Raw genomic sequence first — 24,927 nt, forward strand, 5'->3', positions numbered from 1 at the left:
GGATCGAAATAAGCTGCAGAGTTGTAGACTTGGTCAGCTCTATCATGGGCACTAGCATCCTTATCATCCAGGATATCTTCAAGGAGTGATGCCTCAAAAGGTGGTGCATACCCAGGGCATGCCATCAGGGAGAAGGTACAGGAGCATGAAGGCACACGGTCAGTGATTCAGCAACAGCTTCTTCCCCTCTGTCATCAGGGAGGAGGTACAGGAGCCTGAAGACACACACTCAGTGATTCAGGAACAGCTTCTTCCCCTCTGCCACCCGATTTCTGAATGGACATTGAACACATGGACACAACCTCACTATATTTTTATTTCTATTTTTTGCACTACTTATTTAATTTAGCTATTTAACATACATATACTTATTGTAATTAATATTTTTCTCTATTATTATGTATTGCATTGTACCGTTGCTGCAAAGACAACAGATTTTACAATATATGCCAGTGATATTAAACCTGATTCTGATTCTTTCCCTTTCCCTTCCAGTCCTGATGAAGGGTCTTGGCCCGATATGTCGACAGTTTATTAATTTTCATAGATGGATGTTGCTTGATCTGTTGAGTTCCAGTGTCCTGTCCAACACTACTTGTGCATGACCTTTCTCTATTAGTAAGCATCGCATTCTAACAGTCACCATCAAAAATTCAAAGAAACTACAATGGGGTGAGGGGGAATGATGGAGAGAGCAAGGTTGTGTTGAAGATTACTTTGATGGGAAAGTGATTGTATAGTTTGGCAGATGAATGCAGTTCTGGTTGCTATGCTCTGGAAAGGTCAGATTGCACTGGAAAGGGAGTAGATGAGATTCACCGGGATGTTGCCTTGGCAAGAGTTCTTCCGTTTAGAGAAAGGACTGACAGGCTGGATTTTCTTTCTTTGGAGTGGAGGTAGCTAAAGATATATAACATAGGTATACAAAATTATAATTTAATGAGCTGCAGCGTGGAATAGGCCCTTTGAGCCACACCACCCAGCAATGCCCCATTTGATTCAAGCCTAATCATGGGACAATTTGCAATGACCAATTAACCTACCAACCGGTATGTCTTTAGACTGTGGGAGGAAACTGGAGCACTCGGAGAAAACTCACGTGGTCACGGGGAGGAACTCCTCACAGACAGCGAAGGGAATTGAAGCCAGGTTGCTGGTGCTGCAAAGCGTTGTGCTAGCCACTACACTATGGTGCAGCTGGATCAGGTGGAGCTTTTACCATGTAGAGTACCCAAGACTCGAATGCACAGGTAAATGGTTTGGAAGGGTTTATTTATTTATTTTATCTAGCAATACAGGATGGAACAGGCCCTTCTGGCCCAATGAGCCAAACCACCCAGTAATCCACCGATTTAACCCTGACCTTAAAAATAACCAGAACAATTTACAATGGTGTGTCTTTGGAAACTGGAGCATACGGAGTCTGGAGGAAACCCACAGACACACGGGAAGGACCATACAAACTCCTTACAGAGGACATCGGTACTGAACTCCACACTCAGATGCCCTGGCCTGTAACAACATCACACTCACCACTTCACTACCGTGGTACTGGGCTCTGAGGACGGACAGTCTCCCACTCAGTGGGTGGCTAAAATCTGGACGAAGCTGGCAAATCTGCTTCCGAGGTGCTCGGAGATGGAGAAGCAGCATCAACTTAACCAGATATAAATTAGTTGTTTGGCTAGGCTGAGGAAGGATCTCTACACAAGCAATATTGGACTGCCAAGCACATAATTACTGTACAAGCGCAGGCAGGTCATGAAAGAAACTGTCAATAGCACATGCCCAAAAAGATCAGGTTTCTATTGAGCACAGGGTGAGAAATGTAAAGCTCCAGGATAACGTGTACTTACTGGCGTGGGAGAAAAACTCCGCACTTTGATGTCTTCATTGACCCATATTCGAGTTACCTCTTTACTCAAGGATTCCTTCTTTACAACACCATTGTTAAGGTCAGCTGCAAATAAAGGAGTTAAGATTAATTTCCAATTATTTCGTTATTGCTACCTAAAAAAATCAGACATGATGTACTGATTAGCCACACGGAGGGCAATTCTATTCATTGGGGTGGCGATAGAATGACACACGTGCAGTAATCAGGAAGCTCTTGGGCTATGTTCAGAAGAATAAGAGGTGAACTCACTGAAGCCTATCGAAAGTTTAAAGGCCTCAATAAAGTGGATTCAGGGAGGATGTTTCTTAAGTTGGTGGAGTTTAAGATGAAAGGACACAGCCTCAGAATAGAGAGGCGTCCTTTTAGAGCGGAGATGAGGGGGAGCTTCTTTAGCCAGAGTGGTAAAACTGTGGAATTCGTTGTCATAGGCTGCTGTGGAGGCTGAGTCATTGGGTATATACAAGGCAGATTCTTGATTACACAGGGCATGAAAGGATATGGGGAAAAGGCAAGAGATTTGGGGCTAGAAGGTAAATGGATCAGCCATAATGGACTGATGGAGCAGATTTGTTGGGCCAAATGGCCTAATTCTGCTCCTATATCTTATGGTCCAAGTTAATGAAGCGACATAACCCATTTTCGTCATTATGCTCAGGAAAGCTGCACAGAAACTCTTAATGTGTTCAGGATGGAAATGCTGATGAACAAAAATCAGAGAACATGAGAAGCAAACCGTGGGGTCAGAGAGGAAACCTGTGGAGAGTAAATCAGTTAGCATTTCAGACCTCCACTTTAAAAACAACAGTTCTAATGCATTGACAGCTGCATTAATTCATTCTCTGGAGATGCTGCCTGACCTACCCGGCATTTTGCATTTAATTTTGGATTTCCAGTAACATGGTTCAATTTGCACAAAAGCTTATTGATGCAAATTTACCATACCCATTTGGATTATTATTTTCCACTTTACCACACTGCAGTAATTGAGCTATTTTACAAAGAGAGCTATCAAAACTAGTCTTATCTTTTTTCATGTAAAATAAACTTTTCAAACCTATACAAGGTTTATAATAATCAATATGATTATTTGTTTCCGAACCTCTATCCTAACCACCATAAGATACAAGAACAGAACTAAGCCTTTCAGCACATCAAGTCTGTTCCACCATTTCACCATGGCTGATTTATTATGCCTCTCAACCCCAACCTCCTGCCTTCTCTCTGCAACTTTTGACGCCCAGACTAATCAAAAATCTATCAACCTTCAATCTAAATATACCCAATGACTTGGCCACAGCCATCTGTGGCACTGAATTCCAGATTCACTAACCTCTGGTTAAAGAAACTCATCCTCATCTCCATTCTAAATAGATATCCCGCTGGTCTGAGGCTGTGCCCTCTTGTAAACATACAAGATAGAAAGCTAATGATCTATAAAACTTCTGCACTGCCCACTAGAAGTTTTCATAGTACATTGAACAGTACAGCATAGCACAGGAACAGGCCCTTTGGCACACAATGTTATGCCAAACTAGCTAAAAAGTAGATCAAAAACCCCACAAACTTATCCCTCCTACCTACACAATGTCCTCATATTCCATCTTCCTCATATTCATGTGCCAATCTAAATGTTTCTTAAAAACTAGTAATGTGTTTGCTTCTACCACCACACCAGGCATTCACCACTCTGAGTAAAAAGCTTCCCCTCAGACCCCCTTTGAGCCAATCCCCTGCCAAGATAGATTTAAAAACGTTCATTCTCTATAATGGAATTGCCCACAGGAATGTTCAACACGTTCTCTTCAGTTTCTGTTCCTGGGAATTCATGGAAAATGTTATCCACACTCCACATAGATCAGAACTAACCAAGACGCTGACTTTAACTTATCTTAGTACTCAAAGCTAAAATTTAATTTACCATTAGGACAATTTCAAAGTCCTAATTTCAGATGGAATGTAAATGGGACACTTAAATCAAAATGGTATTTTTGATGTTGGCAATTCTTGCTCACTGTATCCAAACAGGGTCAAAGAAAGTACAAATTATACAGAGGACGTAGAATGTATGGTAAATAAGGCATCAACCAGCCGACTCTGATGGTATTTATTCACAAGAGTCTTAATCCTACAAGGATGACTTGTCACCCGCCATTACCTTACAAGTATTTCCCTTTAACAACTTAACTAGTTCTAAAGAGAAATTCCAGATTCACCACTCTTAGGCTCAAGAAATTCCCCCTCATCTCTGTTCTGAAAGGCTGCCCCCTATTCTAAGGCTGTGTCCTCTGAACACTCCTACCATAGGAAACATACTCTCCATGACCACTCTATCAAGGCCTTTCACCATTTTATAGGTTTCAATTACGTCACCCCTTATTCTTCTGAACTCCAGTGAATACAGAGACCCAGTGTCATCAAATGCTCTTCGTATGACAAGCTGTTCAATCTTGGTATCATTTTTGTAAACAACCTTTGCATCTTCCTGATGAAGGGTTTTGGCCAGAAACGTCGTCACTACCTCCTCCCATAGATGCTGTCTGGCCTGCTGAGTTCTGCCAGCATTTTGTGTTTTTATTTACTTCCAGCATCTGCAGATTCACTCGTGTTGCCTTTGTATCCTCTCTAGTGTCAGCACATTCTTTATAAAATAAAGGGCTCTAAACTGCTCACAATACTCCAAGTGGGGCCTCAACAGTGCTTTATAAAATCTCAACATTACATCCTTGCTTTTATATTCTAGTCCTCTTGAAATGAACGCTAGTATCACATTTGCCTTCCTCATCATAGACTCAACCTGCAAATTAACCTTTAGTGAACTCTGCACAAGGACTCCCAAATCTCATATTTCCTTGCCATTTAGAAAACAGTCTACACTTCAATCTCTTCTACCACAGCGCATGGCCATACACTTCTGGACTCTATATTCCATCTGCCATTTCCTTGCCTGTTCTCCTAATCTGTCTAGGTCCTTCTGTAGCCTCTTTACTTCTGAAAAAACTACCTGCCCTTCCACCTATCTTATATTGTCTGCAAAGTTTGACTCAAGGCCATCAGTTCCATCATCCAAATCATTGACATATAGCGTAAAAAGAATCGGTCCCAACACAGACCCCTGTGGAACACTACTAGTCACCAGCAGTCAACCAGAAAAAGCTCCCACTTTATTCCCACTCTTTGCCTCCTGCCAATCAGCTACTGCTTTATCCATGCTAGAATCTCTCCTGTAATACATACACACTTATTGTAAAATAGTGTTTTTAGTATTATTATGTATCGTAAAACAGCAAATTTCATGACATAATGCCAGTGACACTAAACCAGACTTTGATTTTGAGTTTAAAAGTAGAGTTGCTGCCTTATTCTCTACTGGTAGTGTGTCCCATACTCCAGCATCGATGCTGCTTGATTCAATGAAACAATGCAGTTTCTTTCTAGATTACTAGGGTATGTAAAACAAGTCGTTGGGAATAAATACCGTATAATTCTGTAAAACTAATTTGAAAAAATGTACCCCTCCCACACACCAACATGCAAACACATGCTGTACAAGATGCTCAAGCACTAAATAAGAAAGTAATACCCAGAGATGAACAGTGCAGTATTATTCCATGCCAGTGTGAGGAGTGGTAAATAATTCTAACCTCTAATATGAGATCTTTAGGTAAAGTGCCCCCATAATGAACACCAGAGGATGTGCTGGGCCAAATTTCATAACAAATCAACCTTCAAGAAATGTTGCACAATCATATTTAGTCACTCCTCCACCACATGCCTCCACTCAGTTGATTTCCTCCGGTTTGATGATATTACCAACTTACCTGCTTTATATGACATCTTAGAAGTGAGTAGTATCATTTCTGTCAGGAAGTTAATTATGGGGGGGGGGGGGGGGGGGGAAGGTTCCAGAGCATTTAAGAAAGTCTCTCAATTTCCATGCATCATTAACATCAAAGATTTAACATTAAAACTCTGCAGTCAACTTTTCAAATTATTTTCAGCTGATAACTTCCCAAATATTTTTTTTCTGGACTAATTGCATCTAATAAGAGGAATCAAAATTGTTATAAACTTATGTCTTTTTGTAAAGACTAAGAAGGGGTTAAGTGACAACATTACAGACAAGGAGGGATGAGGCAGATTAATAGTTCGGTATGGAATAGATAAACTTAGAAACAGCAACTAGACTACAATGCGAATCAGAGGGCATGAAGCAGACAGTAAAACACAACTGTGCTCTTTGTGTTAAAAAAAATCCAAGAAAATGATCAGCTTATGTGCAATTGAAAAGCTGGAGCCTTTATTAACAGCAGGGTTCCTAGCATTTTTTATGTCATTGACCCCTACCATTAACTGAGGGGTCTGTGGATTTACAGCATGGAGAGTGAATTGACGGAGTTTATGAAGTGATGCCAAAAAGGGCATGGGATACTTTAGATCCAGTACTGGTGATGAGAAAGGGTTATCTGAGGGCCTGGTGGGTGAGAGGCCTTTAGGGAAGAGTAACCATATACAACACAAACAGAAAGTCAGCAGGTTGGGCAGCAGATGTGGAAATGAATAGACAGTCGACATTTCAGGCTGAGACCCTTCTTCAGCACTGAGAAGGGGGAAGATGACAGAATAAAAAGTTAGGAGGGGAAGGAGGGTAGCTGGAAGGTGATAGGTGAAGCTAGGTGGGTCAGAAAGATAAAGGCCTGGAGAGGATGGGATCTGATAGGAGAGGAAAGTGAACCCTAGGAGAAAGAGGGAGGTGATAGGCTATTGAGAAGAGGTAAACCGAGAGGAAGAGGGGAGGGGAGGATTTTTTTTAAACCAGAAGAAGAAATCAATATTCATGCCATCAGGTTGGAGGCTACCCAGAAGGAATACAAGGTGTTGATCCTCCATCCTGAGGGTGGCCTCATCTTGGCACAAGGTGGGGCCATGGACTGACATGTCAGAATGGGAATGGGAATCAGAATTAAAATGTTTGGTCACCAGGAAGTCTTACTTGTGGTAGACAGTCATGTGATTTTACAGAAAGACTGAAAGTGATTTAGCTCAGTCAGAAATCATCTTATTAAATTGCAACGAAGTCTAAATGCTGGAGCTGGCTTTGGTAGTTTAGATTTATTCACCAATTGGTGAAATAGCAGGATAAATGAGTTAAAGACAAACTGCTGAAGGAACACTGTGTCTATTATAAAGGGAAAAGATCATCGTCATCTTTTGGACCAAAAGCTTGCATCAGGAAAATAACAGAAGGATTTATGCTCCAATTGGAACTCCTGGATGCTTCAGGAAATTATGCTGGGCCCCATCTGTTCACATTCTCTATCAATCATTTAGATAGGGGACCTAGTTCAAAATATCCAAATTTGATGATGAGACAGAACAAAGTAACTATGTGGTTGTGGGAAGAATTCAGAACTATCTCAACGAGAATCTGGTGTGAAGAACACAGGAACTTGAAAATAAAAATAGTGGGAAAATGTGAGCTGAGCCACTGAGCTGAAAGAAATTAGAGTACATTTTAAATGGTGGTAGACCAAACAAAGTCAATGTTCTCACTGGGTTCACTCCTCCTTCCCTTTCTCTTATGGTCCACTCTCTCTCCTATCAGATTCCTCTACCTTTCCCAACCACTTGGCTTCACCTATCGCAGATAGCCTCCTTCCCCTCCAGCCACCCTTTTCTTCTGGCATCTTTCCCCCTTCCTTCTCAGTCCTGAAGAAGGGTCTCAGCATGAAATGCCAACTATCCATTCACTTCCACAAAACTGCCTGACTTGCTGAGTTCCTCCAGCATTATGTGAGTGCTACTGTCAACATCCAGACATAACTGGGTGTCTCTGCCTAAACCCCTGGAAAGTAATAAATACATTGGTCTTTAATGCAAGCGTATTTGAGCACAAGAGTAGAGATGTCTTGATTCAGCAGAACCTGCAATATCCTCACTTGCTGCAAAGATATGCTTACAATCGAGGGAGTGCAACAACACTTGCACACAGCTCCTGAGAGGAGGAATGTGTTTTGAAGAGTGTAAACAAAATAGGCGACATTGCAATATACAGAGAGAAGGTAAAGACTACGACATCGCTGGCTGGAGTACCAAATTCAGTAGCTCCATACCCAAAAAAGCTAGCCATTTGGGACCAATGAGAAGAAAATCTTCAGGAAATGTATCACTGGGATTCTCCACACAAAAGGGCTGTGGAGGCTCAGTCTCAGTAACTCCACGGATGAGGCTGCCCATTGGCAAAGGAGATGCCAAAGCAGGCTGGATGCTGCACTGGCCCCACCTGGAGCTGCTCTCCAGTGTTCACAAGTTGCACGGCATGAAATGAGGAACTGCTGCAGGCTTGTTCTTGCAGAAATATGGCTCAAGATAACACCAATTTGCAGGCCATGACATTCAGGGAAGTGGGCTACATTATTATTTTTTTTTTGTAACTATGTTTTTTCTGCTATTGTAATTACATGTGCTGTGTGTGACTGTTGTACTGTGCTTTGCACATTGGCCCCAGAGGAACATTGTTTCATTTGGCTGTATTCATGTGTATGGTGAAATGACAATTAAGCTTGCATTTGACCTTGAAATGAATTAAGAGATGAGGAGAAAGTGCCGGTAAAGGATTTACAGAGAACTTACTGAAAGGCAGTGACAGAAATGGAGGAAGGGTTTGCTGAATGATCTGTTCCTGCTTTTTTAAAAACTGGTTTAGAATTTAAGCTTTTATATTCCTGCACCATTGATTTTCAGTAAATCATACACACATTCCTTGAGGTTTCAATAAAATGCACATACAATTGTTCCATGTTTAGATTGTCGATAGAACATGAATCCAAATTCAACTGAACTACTCATTACAATGATCAAAGTTTTCCAAAACAACATCTAAATGATGCAAGTGCAGACACCATAACACAAGGTGCAAAGGGACTTGGGAGTCCTTGTGCAGGATCCCCAAAAGGTTAACTTGCATGTTGAGTCGGTGCTCAGGAAGCCAAATGCAATGTTAGCATTCGTTTTGAGAGGACTAAAATATAAAGGTAAGGATGTGATGCTGAGGCTTTATAAGACATTGGTCAGACCACACTCTGAGTATAATGAGCAGCTGTGGGTCCCTAATCTTACAAAAGATGTACTGAAAAGAGGAGGTTCATGAGAACGGTCCCATGAATGAAAGGGTTAACATATGAGGAGAATTTGATGGCTCTAGGCCTGTACTCACTGGAGTTTAGAAGAATGGTTGGGGGGGGGGGGGGTGGGAGAAGAAATCTCATCGAAACCTATGGAACGTTGAATGGTCTAGAGTGGATGTGGACAGGTATTTCCTATTGTGGGTGAGTCTCGGACCAGAGGGCACAGCCTTGGAATAGAGGGACATCCATTTAGAACAGAGATGAAGAGGAATTTATTTAGCCAAAGGTGGTGATTCTATGAAATTCACTGCCACAGATGGCTGGGGAGGCCAAGTCACTGGGTATATTTAAATAGGTTCTTGATTAAGGTGTCAGAAATTAAGGGAGAAGACAGGAAAATGGGAATGACAAGAATAATAAATCAACCAATGTCAGGCAGACTCAATGGGCTAAATAGCCTAATTCTGCTCCCATATTATATGTTTAAGTGCAGAAACATTAACTTTTTCAAGACATCAGCGTTTATTATTGGTTTGAATATTCCTAAAGCTAGATGAAATTCGCAAATTGAAACAAAATGGTTTTAAAAGAAAATGACTTACTGGCTGCCGTTGAAATGGGCTGAACAATATTGGACGGTGGCTTCATTTTCATCAGTTCCGATAAGCTGTTGCTTTTCAATAAGTCCTTCAGCTGGATCTGGTCCTTGGTTGAAGCTGTAGCCGGGGCTGGGGCAGCGGTAGAGGTCAGAGCTATTGAGCTGCTCTGCACAACCTTGGCGACAGTAACTGTGGGACGAGAGACTGCATTTACAGGTGCTTTTGTCACAATTAATGTCGTTCCAAGGTTTGGCAGCTGATTCAGCTGATTTAACACAAAGGTGGTAGCTGCAGGCGGCTGTCGAGAAAAAAAAGTATAGAAAATAAAATTTTGCAAACAGTTATTCAGGTGCTCAAATTCAGTGCAATATTACAATGCCCAAAACCAAATATAATCCTTGTCAATAATCTGTATGCAAACTATGTTTTATTAAAAGCCAGCTGAATGAATCCCATATAAAAACATTAAGGAGCATTAAGAGAAAGCAGATAACACTGGACAATAAAGATTTTGCTTCCTGAATACTTTTAGGTGTAGCTTATGGATTTTGGGCTGCTGATCATGAAATTCACCATGAAATTTCCCAATCAAGTACCCTTTTTTAAAAAAAATCACCTACATTTGTTATTTCAATTCATAATTCAAGTCAAAATAACTGATGCATTCAAGGCGGTTGAAAATTTTCTTGGCAACTACAGAGCACCAGAATACATGCAGCTGAACGACACCATGCTTCAAGCACACAAGTACAGCATGTCACTAAAGATTCATTTTCTACATTCCCATTTAGACTTCTTCCCTGCAAATCCTGGCGCTGTCAGTGACAAGCCTGGTGAAATCTTGACCAGAACATCGCAGTCATGGAGAAACAGTACGAGGACAACTGGCTAATCATTGTTGGACACTTAACACAGAAGACTCAGACACTGATTACAAATGAAAATCATCAACAAAATATTTTTAGCTTAGTTGAACTACTGCAAAGTGTCAGCGCCGTTCTGAAATTAAATAAATGCATTAGATTCAATAAAAGTTAATTTCTTGTTTTTCCAAAGTCCTACATGAAACAAGTAGTCTGAAATTATATTTGTATTCAGTCTATCATATACAAAAAAAAGAAAATTTGAGGAAGAAACACTCGAAAAAATTTGTTGTCCAGAGTAATACCCCAACTTCCACAAAACTTAGACCATTATTGCTAGGAAAGGCGTTATACTTAAGTGTTTTTAAACACTGGTGGACAAAAACCTTTCCACAAGCTTGAAATTCAAGCCATAATGATCAAATGCAAAGTGGAGAAATGCCTGTAAATACAACAAAAAGCAACTTGAATACTTAAATTAATGATTAATTTGCTGGACTTGAATGCTGTCATTATGTTGACTTTAATTTAAACACAGTGTTCTGTGCAAAAGGCTGAGGTACATTATATAACTAGGGTGCCTAAGACTTTTTGCACAGTACTGCAGTAATTTTATGCATTGCACTGTAGTAAGGAAAGGGGAATCTTGATTAAGAAAGAGGGAAGGGAGCAGGAAGCACCAGAGAGATATTCTGTAATGACTAATAAACCAATTATTTGGAATCAAATTCCCTTGTCTGGTGTCTTAGGGCTGGGTGTGTTTGCACTGCGCCACCCCATCACCCTGGCACTCCTCTGCCACTTGTCCCAGACCCCTCCCGCGGCGCTCCACCCTTGCCATTCCCAATGTTCTTTACTCCTGCAGATTTACAAACTCGCTCTCCACTCTGCAGTGACAAATACAGTACTGTGCAAAAGTGTTGGGCACTCTTAGCTATATATACACACAGTGTGTGCCTGAGACTTTAGCAGAGTATAATGTATGTGCTGAGGGTGGTGGGAGAGGCTGATGTAATCAGGACATTTCCGAGGTGCTTAGTTTGGCACATGGATATAAGAAAAATGGAGGAGGAAATGGCGAAATTGATTGCGGAGCAGGTTCATATAGGTCAGCACAACACTGTGGACCATAGGGCCTGCACGGTGCACAATAATCCAAGGTCCAACCATTTGGAGAGCCCAATGAGTTTGGCACCTGGCTCACCAGGCCTGCATCCCCTCCATGCTGACCAGGAACACGAGATCTCACACCCACTTCCCTCTCAGCAACAACCTAGGTTCTCATTCCCTTTTAAATTACTTGATTCACTGGAAAATTTAAGATTTTAACACAAAACTTTTTTTTTAATATTCAAGCTCAAGTGTGTTGGCCTTCAACCACACACACGCATATCGCCAAACGAAACAACATTCCTCCAATCCAAGGTGAAGGTGCACAACACAGTACGTAAAACTTATACACCTAACAAATAATATTACCACAAGTAAATTAACAAACGGGGTGCACATACAACACAAGTTAAAAAGTAAACAGCATAACGCTACTGGCGCTTTATACGTGATGAGACCTGGGTGGTTACAGGGAGTTCAGCAGTCTCATGGCCTGGGGGAAGAAGCTAATTCCCATCCTAACAGTTCTTTTCTAATGCCACTCTACCACCTATGGTGGTGGGGGGGGGGGGGGGGGGGGAGAGAGGAGTCAAAGAGATTGTTGGACGGATGGGAGATGATGGATTTGAATGCATTGGAGTATTAATTAGGTAACAATGAGCTGTCAGGAAAGTCTTCTTGTCTCGACATGAGCGAGCTGGATAGAATAGATAGCTGACGACTTTTTCCCAGGGCAGGAAAGGCAAATGCCAGAGGACATCTTTTTAAAGTGAGTGAAGGAAGGTTCAGAGTAGATGTCAAAGGTATGCATGTTTTTTTCTCATACTGAGAGCATTAAGTGCACTGCTGTGGGGTGGTGATGGAGGCTGATTAGGAACATTTAAGAGACTCTTAGTTGGGCAAATTGATGAAAGGAGGGTTATGGGTTATGTGGGAAGGAAGGGTTAGAGGTCAGCACAACACTGTGGGCCGAAGGCCTGTACTGTGCTGTTTGATGTCAGCAAAAATCCTGAGTGGACTAATATTTTACTGCTGAGATTTTTTTAAGCAGAATACCAAATCACAGATCATACTGGACAACAAATTTTCTCAAAAGTGTTGCTTCCTCAGAAATTTTTTTCTGTTTATGGTAGACTGCTTGAAGCTGAGCACATACAATTTCAGACTACTTGCATCATGAAAACAAGAAATTAACTTTTATTAAATATAATGCATTTAATTACATAACAATGTTGATGCTTTGCAATAGTTCAACGAAGCTAAAAATGTTTTGTTGATCATCTTTGTTTGTACTCAAGTGTCTGAGGCTTCTCGCCTCAAACAATAATCAGCCAGAATTGATGGATTCCAGTTGCTCTGATAACGTTCCTCCATAACCACAATCTCCTGGTGAAACCTTTCACCGTGTTTGACACTGACAGCATCTAGATTTGCAGGGAAGTCTAAATAGGAATGCAGAAAATGAATCTTTGGTGACATGTTGCACCATGGTTTTGTATGCTTGAAGCATGTTGTCAACCAGCTGCACATAGTTTGGTGCTCTGTAGTTAAGAAAATTTTCGACATCCTCGAATGCTTTCTATGCGATTTTCTCTGGTCCCAGTAGAAGTTTTTTCGAATTTCCTGTCATTGATGACCTGTTTGATATGTGGACCAATAAAAATGCCTTCCTTAATCTGGGCATCAGTTATTCAGGCTTGAATTATGAACTGAAATAACAAATATAAGTGATTTTAAAAAATAGTGCTTGATAGGGAAATTTCATGGGGAGTTTTTCTACTCACAGGGTTTTATACTGGAAATGGATTGCCTGATACTAGAACTAAAACAGGCATACAAAATTACATTAGTATTGATCCATTAGAATACCCAAGCTATATCGAGATATCTGAAAAAGAGCAGATTTAAGCACACTCAAGAAGCACACCACCTTGCCAAGTCAACCTGATAGGCACTCCATCTCCAACCACAACTCACTCCACCACTGATATACAGTAGAGACAGTTCAATAGACACCTCATCTACAACCACTCACTCACCCCATCCCAGATGGAGTGTCCACAGGACACACTGAAGCAACCATCAAGACTTCACAACATGATCATCCAAATCCTCAACCTCGACCAGGTAGAAGGACAAGGACAGTAAAGCACGGGGAATACCACCAGCTGGAAGTTGTCCTTCAAGCTATGTACCATCCTGACCTGGAAATATCCCCATACCTTCACAGTCACTGAGTCAAAACTCTGGAACCTTTTGGAACAGTTTTGTGGGTATACCAACACCTTGGAGACTGCAGTTGTTCAATGTTGGCAGTTAAGAGTAAATTTAGAGTAGCTAGGGGAACTGAAATCCCACAGTCACTGGGAGAATGTGCAAACTCCATGCACATACACACACAACACAAAAAGAGAACAGCCGGAGATGCAAACTAGCTACACTACAACCATGCCGCTTTTCACTCAGTGGTGCGAAGGTCAGGTATTTGGATCTCAACAGTATGATGCTGTATTTTTAATAACATGACAACCTTGTAAAAGCTATCATGGCCCTATTCAAAAAACATTGGAGATTTTCGTTTCAAATTCAGATTTATCACATGTACATTGAAAGATAGTGAAATGTGTTGTTTGCGTTAACAAACAACACAACTTGCCGCCCAAGAGCATCGACAGCATAGCATGCCTTGATGTTCCAAGCCAAGAGTTCTCCAACGTCCAATGCCTTAAAAAAAATCCTGGTCATTGAATTAATTACACTACAGCAGTGATGATACTTTATTTAATTTTTTAAGCAAAATTTACTTTATTCAAAAATAAAATTATTTACAATGAACCATTCAATGACACTTTATTTAAATTGTCCTGAAGAAGAATCTCAGCCTGATACGTCATTTCCATAGACACTGCCTAACCTGTTGAGTTCCTCCAGTATTTTGTTTGTGGTGCTGTATTTAAGTACACTTAATTTACACAGAGTTCTTAAGATCTTTCTTTTCAATTCACAACTGAAATGCATTTTTCATGAACGAGAACAAAACTACTGAACACAGATCAAAGTAATAAAGCATCTGAGAACATGTTAATCTAGTTTCTCATGATAAGTCCCAATTTCAGCCTGGATTCCATTTGCATTGTAATATGCTCTAAGAAACGTAGTGTTTGCTAACTCTCCCGTTGTAAATCAAAAGCCAGCAAGCGTCTAGTTCATTTGCAATTTGCCATCCAATAGACTCACATAGTTCAGGTGAACATCAGGAACACAGCAGAAAGCATCTCTCATAACCATGATAGCAATAAATCAATTCCTTTCTGATCAAGGACAGCCTGGCAGAGGAAAAGAAAACCAATAAAACCATCATTGGGCAGAAAGATCCCAAACCACAAATGAAGGAACTGTGCAGAATAACAACACAAGTGTAACATATTGAGGAGAACTATGGGATGCATTTGGGAGCAGAAGTCCCAGAGAACAGGAGACTCGGCCCAACACGTGACATGAAACTGATGATATCCACAGTGTTGTGTCAAGAAGGCAACATCTATCAAAGAGTCCCACTATCATGCCAGGGCTATGCCATCTTTACACAGCTACCATGTACAGAAGCTCAAAGACCTACACTAATACTCAGATTCATTTATTTATCACATGTACTTTGAAACATACAGTGAAATGCATAATATGGTCTTATGGTCTAAACTCTAAGTACACTCCCAGAGCCATCAAACTCTCCATATATGTCAACCCTTTCATTCCCAGAATCATTCTCAAGAACATCCTCTGGGCCCTCTCCAATGCCACCACATCTATAGAAAGGGTGCAGAGGAGATTTACAAGAATGTTGCCTGGATTGCGGAGCATGCCTTACGAGAATAGGCTGAGTGAACTTGGCCTTTTCTCCTTGGAATGACAGAGGATGAGGGATGACTCTAGTTTCCCACTAATTTTTGCTATATTATATGCCCTCTCCTTTGCTTTAATGCTGTCTTTGTCTTCCCTTGTCAGCCATAGTTGCCTCATCCTCCCTTTGAAAAACTATTGCTCTAAGAAACTCCAGCCATTTCTGTTGTCATCATCCCCTCCAATCAACTTTGGCCAGCTTCTCTCTCATGCTTCTGTAATTTCCTTTACTCCACTCTAATACTGATACACCTGACTTGATCTTCTCCTTCTCAAACTGCAGAACAACACAATGTTATTCAACACAATAAGACAAGCCCTTTTCTATCATCCCACTCGCACACAGACAGGCATCCAACCCCAGTACTCCCACCTCCGATGTCCAGTCATTAGCCCTGGGCTCTCACACTCTAAAACATCTAGCTTTCAACCTCTAGTCCCTGGTCCAAACTTGCAGACATCAGATCTCCACATCAACCCAGGGGCTTCAATCTTTGGATCTCGACCTCTGGACTCGCCAAATTTGGTCTTTGGCCTCTGGACTCATTGATCTCTAAACATCACTCTTCAAGCCTCGCTGACCTCTGGGTTTTGGCCCCCAGGACTCCCCAGTCATAGGACTTTGATCTCTCCATCCAAGAACTTGGTTGTTGAACCAAACAGCAAAAACCTTAATCACTACTTCAGTATTGCAACACTATGACCACTTTGACCAATTTGCAATACAATGACCTTTTTGTTCTAATCATGTTCTTTCTTGTAAAAAAAAATGTGAAATTTCTGTTTTCCTTAATATCCTGTATCTGATGCTATTTGCCTTATTGCAAGACAACAATTAGCATGGATTGGTGATAACATCTCTCTGCTGACACTCAACACAGGTGCACCTCAAGAATGCATGCTTAACCCACTGCTGTACTCATTCTCTCTCAACACTCATGACAGTGCTGCGAAGCACAGCTCAAATGCTACCCATAAAGTCACAGTTGGTAAAATTTCAAGATTGTGATGTGGAGGCATACGGGAACAAGATGGATCAACTAGTTGAGTGGTATCGTGGCAACAACCAGCAAGACTAGAAACTGACTGTGGGCTTCAGGAAGGGGAAGTTGGGGGAATAACACTCCACTCCAAAGACCCATACTCGATGTTTCAGAAACAGTTTCTTCCCTCCACCATCAAATTTCTAAATTTTCTGAGAACAGAACCTAATACCTGTATTATTTATTTTGTAATTTATAGTGATTTTATGTTACCCCACTGTTGCTGAAAACAAACTTCACATCACCATAATATACTGTGGTTGTAGATGTGGGTGATCATGGTCTTTCCATGACCACGAATGCTCTTGGCAAATTTTTCTACTGAAGTGGTTTGCCATTGCCATCTTCTGGGCAGTGTCTTTACAAGACGGCTGACCCCAGCCATTATCAAAACTTTCAGAGACTGTCCCATCTGGAGTCAGTGGTCACAAAACCAGGACGTGATATGCACCAGCTGCTCATACAACCAGCAACCACCTGCTTCGATGGCTTCACATGACCCTGATCAGGGACTAAGCAGGTGCTACACTTCACCCAAAGGTGACCTGCAGGCGGGCGTAAGGAAGGAGCGCTTTACACCTCCTTTGATAAAAGCGCATCTCCACCCGCCACTCGTTCACATCATAAGAATGCGATAAATAAAATCTGGTTCTGATCGGACTCTGAGTAAGAGTGTGAGTGTGAGAGTGTACACATATGACAAACAACTCGACTGAATTCAAATGTCTACCTCTGAGCCAACATTTCAACACATTGCATTTACAAGTTTGAGCAGATGGAGCATGGGATCCTAAAAACAGCGCGTTCACATTAATTTGACCTTGAAAATGTCAGCGCTGTAGATAACACTTTCAGCAGTGCAGGGAGGTCAATAGTCGAGTTCCACATAGCTGTGTTTTATGGAACATGAACCACAGTTCAGGAAATGGAGAATGTATACTTTGTAAATCATCAGCACTAGGACTGATGGCAATCTATCCAGAGGAAAGAGCTCAAAACTGAAATACAGCAGCATACGAACAAATCTGCAGGAGGCTACTGGACCCTCAAGTCTGTGGCCTCCTGCTACTGACCCCCAAATACCACCTTAACTCCCTATCAAAACCCATCCATACACACGTACAAAATCTTTAAAAAAGCTGATTCTGCCATCCTTAGAGAATTCCAAATTATCAATCTTGTATGAGAGAAAACATCATGCCATTTGTCTTAAATGGATAACTCAATATTTTTAAATGCCTTCTTGATCTAAACATACCATTCTAGAATATTAATACCTAAATACTTTTTTGTAACTACTTAGTGAGACATCAGTCATTCTGTGTCAATCATATTTGTTGTGCCCTAGCCGTCTAGATACGCAAGGCAGGGCAGTAAGATATGGAGAGTGAGCTGTTGCCAAGTTGCAGACTCCCATCTCAACACAGCTGATGACCCCAAAGGAACAGCAGAGACAGATACAATTTGGCACCAGCAGCATCACAGGAGTTATCTATCAGCATGAAACTGAACAGAGACTGCCTTAGGGACTCCAGCTCTGGATTTTTCCTTCGTGGTTTGCTTCCAAAGCTGTCCCAAGTGAATATAGCTGCAAGGCAGCGGAGGCCTGAGATCCCAGATGAGCTGCTATCCACAGCTAATGAGCCCCATCTGCCCAAAAGCAATTACAGTCGGCCCTCCTCATCCGCGAGTTCCGTATGCGCGAATTCAACCAACTGCGAATGGAGAAAACCTTCAAGTGCTCTTCCAGCACTTCTTGTTCGAGCATGTACAGACTTTTTTTCTTGTCATTATTCCCTAAACAATGCAGTGTAACAACTATTTACATAGCACTTACATTGTATTAGGTATTATAAGTAATTTAGAGATGATTTAAAGTATACGGGAGGATGTGCATAGGTTATCGTGGATTGGGATCGGGAAAAAACGGAAGTTCTCTTACTAAGTTGGAACAGGTACATCTGGTATGATTTAGTGTCAGTTAGTCAAACATTTGTCTTAGTATATAGTATATATTTTACCTTTCTATGCATATAAAATGTATGTATTTCAACAACTAAACCACTGTGTTGCTTAGTAATAACTGTAGCTTTCATCGGGGCAGGGCCTTTCTCACCTTATCCTTTAAAATTGTTCTGTTACATTAATAGTCAGAAGATCCATTTTATTTAAATGGAAAGATTCTAATCCCCCTGCTACATTTCAATGGTTTTCCCAAACTATAACATGCTTAAACTTGGAAAAAATTAGGAGTGGCACTATTGACCCTTCGGTTAAATTTGAAGAAACTTGGAGATCATTTATTCAACATTTTCATATGATGTAAGCTGACCTTTTCCGAATCCTTCTCAATAACTTTTTGTTCGTGTATAGATCTTTCCGATCACTATTATTTCCCACTTTATTTTCAATCGTGATCGTGATTATTTTCGTGAACAGAAACACTGTGGATTCAGAGCTCCGCCGGGTTCTAAAGACCATCGCACTGAGACAGGTTAAATAAGGGACTTGAGCATCTGTGTTTTTTGGTATCTGCGAGGGGTCCCAGAACCAATCCCTTGCAGATAAGGAGGGCCGACCGTAGTTTTAAGGCACCAGTAACCCACCTTTGCCCTTTCTATTGTCAGTAGAAATGGTTCTACCAGGTTTAGCAACTAAGCCACACATGAAGGCCAGGAGCTAGACTTGGTTGTCAGAGGCTTTTTGAGGTGTGGGCCATTGGAAGCATTTAATAGGTACTGGTAATTGATCCCCAATAAACCCCCCCCAACCCCCAGGCTATAACAGGCTTAAGGAATTATGCTATCATGATTATATGTGCAACATATACTGTGTGCTATTAGTAATGTGTTTTGCACCTTGGCCCAGAGGAATGTTGTTTCATTTGGCTGTATTCATGTGAATGGTTAAATAACAATCTTGAATTTGAACTCAGTGGGTCAAACAGCATTTGGGGAGGCATAGGGATGATCGACACTCCACCAGGATCCAGGTCTTGACAGAGAAAGCCCCACACAAAACATTAATCATGTTGCCCACCGAAGTCCCTCCAGCAGTTTGTATCTGCTCCAGATTCCTGTATCTGCAGTTTCGCGCTTCCCTGTAAAACCAGTTTTAGTTGCTCATATAAAATGAAAGATCACCTTCATATGCATGATATCAGGACTGCTCAGGAATCAGTGGCATCAAGATTGGCATAACATGGTAAGCTGAATGGCCTGTCCCAAGTTACATTACTCCTCCTTCGACGAAGCTTCAGCAGACACAAAGCCAACCGGTCACGTGCTTGCTCCAATTCCAGATGTTAATCTCACAATTCTTATCTGCAGTGGTTGCAATGCATTTGCAATTTTCCTTAAACAGACCACAAGAATAGCAGCGTCAAATTTTGCTTGGAGTTGCTCTTCGCTACCACAGAAATCCAGTAGCTCCTTGGTGGCCATGGACACCTGAACTATCAAAGGCCAGCTACAAGCAAACCAGCACAAGAATAATGCAGAGAGAAATGAGAATAATGGGAAAATGAGATGGGATAAAGAGTTCTTAAAGTGAGATCATTAGCTGTGGGAACATTTCAACGATGGAGCAAGTGAAGTGTGCTTCAAGAACCTGATGCCTGAGGGGTAATCACTGTTCCTGAAACTGGTGGTGAGAGTCCTGAGGCTCCTGTACCTCTTTCCTGATGGCAGCAGCGAGAAGACAGCATGATCTGGATGGTGGGGAAATGTAATGAAGAATGCTGCTTTCCTGCAACAATGCTCCGTTTAGATGTACTCAATGGTGCAGATGAACTGGGCCATATACATTATTTTTTAAAAATTGGGTTTTGCAAAGGCATTGGTGTTTCCATACCAGGCTGTGCAACAGCTAGTCAATATACTTTCCACTACAGGTCTATAGAACTTTGTCAAAGTTTTAGATGTCATGCCAAATCTCCGCACTCCCACGGAAGCAGAGGCGCTGTTGTGCTTTGTTCCCAATTGCTCTTAAGTGTTTGGTCTAAGACAGGTCCTCTGAAATAGTAACACACAGGAATTTAAAGTTGCTGACCCTCTCCACCTCTGATCCTCCAAAGAGGACTGGCTCATGGACTTCTGGTTTCCCTTTCCTAAAGTCTATAATCAGTTCCTTAGTCTTGCTGACATTGAGTGAGAGGTTATTGTTATGATACCACTCAGGCAGATTTTTAATACCCTTCCTAAATGCTGATCCATCACCACCTATGATTCGGTCCACAACAGTGGTGTTGTCAACAAACTTGAATATGGTATTGGAGCTGTGCTTAGCGACAGTCATAAGTGTGTAGGAGCCTCAGGAACATTACTGAAGGAAAGAATCATGATGGACAAATACAATGATCCATAAAGGTAGCTTCAGAGTCAGAGAGCAATACAGTAGTGGAACAGATCCCTTTTAAATCGTTTGTTTCCCTCTCACTCTAGTTCAATATCCCCTTCTCTTGGGTACTTTCCACCTTAGCTTTGCCTCTCACAACTTTAAACATTTCTTTTAGGTCCATGGAATACACCCTAGATTGGCCACCTCTCCCCATAACCTGGACCTTCTAGTCTTGGCAAAATCCTTGTGAATCTTTTCTGCACTTCTTTAAATTTAACCACGTCTTTCCTATAACCAGGTGACCAAAACTGTACACTGTACTCTCAGTGCAACCTCACCAATGACTTGGCCCTTCACACCCAGACTAGCTCTTTGAACCAACTACCCTTACAAACTTGATTCCTTTCAAAATGACATAATTATCCAGTTCTGTTTCAGTCTGTTATTAATCAATGTATTCCGGACCGCGATACTTTGGAAATAATACCTCATGGCACCCATCAGCTTCTCTTGTCTCCTGACTGGCTCTTTAGTCTAAGTGATTTTGTATCACTAATTCTTCTGACTGGCAACTGAAAGTCAATCTTGACAAGTAAAGTAAGTCCCTGACTTCCTTACATCATCGTCCAAGGCCTGACATGGTCATTCTATCAGAAACCTTGAAGCAGTTGGTCATGGTAGAACTGACAGTTCGTTGGGAAGACTGGATTGAGGTGGCATTTGAGTGTAAGAAAGCCAGATACCAGGAGTTGGTAGAGCAGTGCCAGAGACAGAGATGGAGGGCATGATGTGAACCTATACAGGTGGGGAGAACCTACTCTCTCCCTGGCATTGTGGGGGCTTCAAAGAAAAGAGCCATCAGGACTGTCACAGAGGCTGCTGAGCGAGCCTCCAGGTGGCCATGGATCAGCCGGTGTGACCCGTGGACCAGTGCTGCTGGGACACAAGCCGGGGACTGATCAACCCTGGCTGGGTTGCCTGGACGAGGGTGGCTAATGTGCCCTAGCACATCCTGGGATGTATCTCACCATCAGCCACTGGAAACAGTTTCTCCTTATTTACTCTTCCAAAAGAGGATCACTGAACATCACCATAAATGTTCCTATAAAATCAGTGTCAAGCTTTGTTATCATAATTCATACCTGTTATGTGAACGCCAGACAACAATACCCACCTGGTATCAGTAAACCAATTAGCACCGTTAAGTTGTTAATTCACTTGTTGATTATGAGCCATGTTGTATGACATGTATGCAGCCATGGCCTTTCCATGACCAGGATTGTTTTTCTTCAAAAGTGGTTTGCCATTGCCTTCTTCTGGGCAGCATCGTTACAGGACGGGTGACCCAGCCATTATCAATACTTGTCTGCCTGGTGTCAGTGATCACATAACCAGAACTTGTGACATGCACCAGCTGCTCAAATGACCATCCACCACCTGCTCCCACGGCTTCACGTGACCCTGACTGGGGGCAGAGCAGATGCTACATCTTGCCCAACGAACAAGCACCTCAGAAGTCCTTTGGTAGAGGTATATCTCCATCCTGCCACTCAGTTATTAACTAACAGCTTAAAAAACCTACAAGTCTGAAGGGAAAACAGAAAGCTGCTATACTAGAAATGATACACATTGAATAAATATTCTAATAATAAATTAAACTGTGCCATATTACCCTGCTAAGCCGGTTTACCTTTGTTCTCAATGGTTTGGTTCTAACGAGTAGAAAAAAGTAATGAAGGCGGTTTCAATTTTAGTCATCAAACGGGAGGTGGATAATTACCTCATAAGGAAATAAGTTCCAGATCCAGGGAGTGTGACGAGCAAACAGTCGGAACAGATGGCATTGGTCAAGTTACCCACAACCTTACTGTAACCATTCGGAGATTTGGAGTGCTCAATGTGACAAGCTGCCTTTGAAATGAAAACCCCACATAGAAAAATTTCTTGGCTCTTGCAGCTCACGTCATGGTTTCAAGGTTAATGGTCATCACCATTAAAAATTTAATGGCACACCTACAAACAATTCCTGTCTGATTTATGCTTCACTGTCACTTAAAAGGGAGAATGGGAAACATGTTCAACTTCTGCAATATTAAAAATAACAGATCAAGCATCACTACAATCAATATTTTGAGCTAAAATCATTAAGAGGAAAATGTCAAGGTATTATATTTCAAGAGAAAGCATAAATTTCCTGTACCAGGATAATAACGCACTGGAATAATCACAAAGTATGCAAATACAAAAAAAATCCAAATGCACTACCATACTTCAGATTGATATTGAAGTTATAAAACCACAAAATTTAACAAAAGCACATAATTTCCAATGTATAGAAGCTAAAATCATGCCGGTCAGAGAAATAACATGTGGAAATAAGCTTTATCCATCAAAATTACACCACTCAAGACTAAAATTACCTCAAAGTCAAGTAATAACAGGCTATTAAATGTAGAGCTCATCGAACAAGTGGTTCTATAATTCCATCGATATATTCTCCCACACCATTTCCCCAGAGTTCCACAGCAAAACAAACATTCCTGATTAAGATTTCATAGCACTGAACACTGCAGAGAGGAAAGTTACTGATTGCCAGTCGTTCCTCTTGGAGAAAAACAAAATGGAAAATATATGCAGCTCATTGAAAGGACGACCTCATAATATTTGTCAACTTCTCTGTCAGAACTCATGTTGGAATAATAAGTTTGAAATAAGTTCCTGGAGTTATGATTCATAGTAAAAAAAAATGAATCAAAATGGCAGTTACATTTATAGAGAATATTCACAATAAAATCAACAAGGTGCTTCATGGTTAAACACTAACATGAAAGCAATTGCTTTAAGTTTTTATATGCAGAGATACAGCACGGTAAAAGCCCTCTTGGCCAACGTGCCCACACCGCCCAATTACACCCATGAGACAAACTAACCTACTAACCTAGACATCTTTGGAATCTGGTCAGAAACCGGATCACCTGGAGGAAACCCATGGAGAACACACTGACTCCTTACAGACAGTGGCAGGAATTGAACCTGGGTCGTTAGTGCTGTAACTGCTACGCTACTGTACTGTTCCATTGTGCAGCCTCCAGACGGTTCAACTAAAGGCTGCAGAAGTCTTAAACAGAAGTTTTAAAAAGGGCAGAGGTGAATGATAAAAGGAGGGAACTGACAAAGATTACAGTAGAATCAGAAACAATTTGGCCTGGTAAGTCTGCATCAGTTCTGTACAACAGCATTCTCCTGCTCACTCTCTAGAGTAACCCAAGTTCCTTACAGATCAAGATCCTTATCCAGACCAACACACACAAAACACTGCACCTTTGGAGATGGATAGATAGTTCACGTTTTAGGCTGACACCCTTCTTCAGGACTGGAACGGAATGGGGAAGGCACCACAATAAGAAGGTGGAGGGAGGGGAAAGAGGCTAGCTGGAAGGTGATAGGTGATGCCAGGTGGGTGGGAAAGGTGAAGGCTGAAGAAGGAATCTGATAGGAGAGGAGAGTGGACAACAGGAGAATTGCAAGTGATAGGCAAACAAGAAGATAAAAGATCAGAGTGGGAATGGAGGGGAGGGGAGAAATCTGTTCACCAGAAAGAGAAATCAATACTCATGGTACCATGTTTGAGGCTACCTAGAGTGAATGTAAAGGTGTTGCTCCTCTACATCCTTGTCCAGATGCTTTTTTTTTGTACAATAAAATTGAATCACATTCTGGTAGGACATCTAGAAGCAATGGTAGGAACCTTAGGAGCAGTGTTGTACAGAGAAATCTTGGGGTGTAAGTCAATAGTTCCCTCAAAGCAAAGGAGGAGTCTGTGTGTTTAATTTCATAAGCCAAGCCACTGAGAACAAGTTTAGTGTGTCATGTTGCAGCTCTACAAAATGCTGGTTAGAGTGTATTTGGAATCACCTCAACACAGGAACAATGGTTAGGCTGAACTCGGAATCACCTCGAACGATAGTTAGACTGAACTCGGAGTCAACTCACTACAGGAAGGACATGCAGCCTATAGCAGAGAAATGAAACTAGCATTTGCAGGTTATGGTG

The 24,927-nt window shown here is 41.5% G+C and overlaps 1 protein-coding gene across 1 annotated transcript in view; it reads right to left on the reverse strand.

The window, feature by feature from the left end:
- sbno1 (strawberry notch homolog 1 (Drosophila)) overlaps positions 1-24,927 on the reverse strand; it is a 124,149-nt gene that overhangs the window by 71,838 nt on the left and 27,384 nt on the right. Inside the window, exons 3-4 of the mRNA XM_073052000.1 lie at positions 9,624-9,918; positions 1,857-1,960 (exon numbers count right to left, since the gene is read on the reverse strand). Coding sequence (XP_072908101.1) covers positions 1,857-1,960; positions 9,624-9,918 — 399 coding nt within the window. The remainder of the gene's footprint in view (positions 1-1,856; positions 1,961-9,623; positions 9,919-24,927) is intronic.

Source organism: Hemitrygon akajei, chromosome 7 (genome assembly GCF_048418815.1).
Source record: "Hemitrygon akajei chromosome 7, sHemAka1.3, whole genome shotgun sequence".
In the NCBI taxonomy this organism is placed as follows: Eukaryota; Metazoa; Chordata; class Chondrichthyes; order Myliobatiformes; family Dasyatidae; genus Hemitrygon; species Hemitrygon akajei.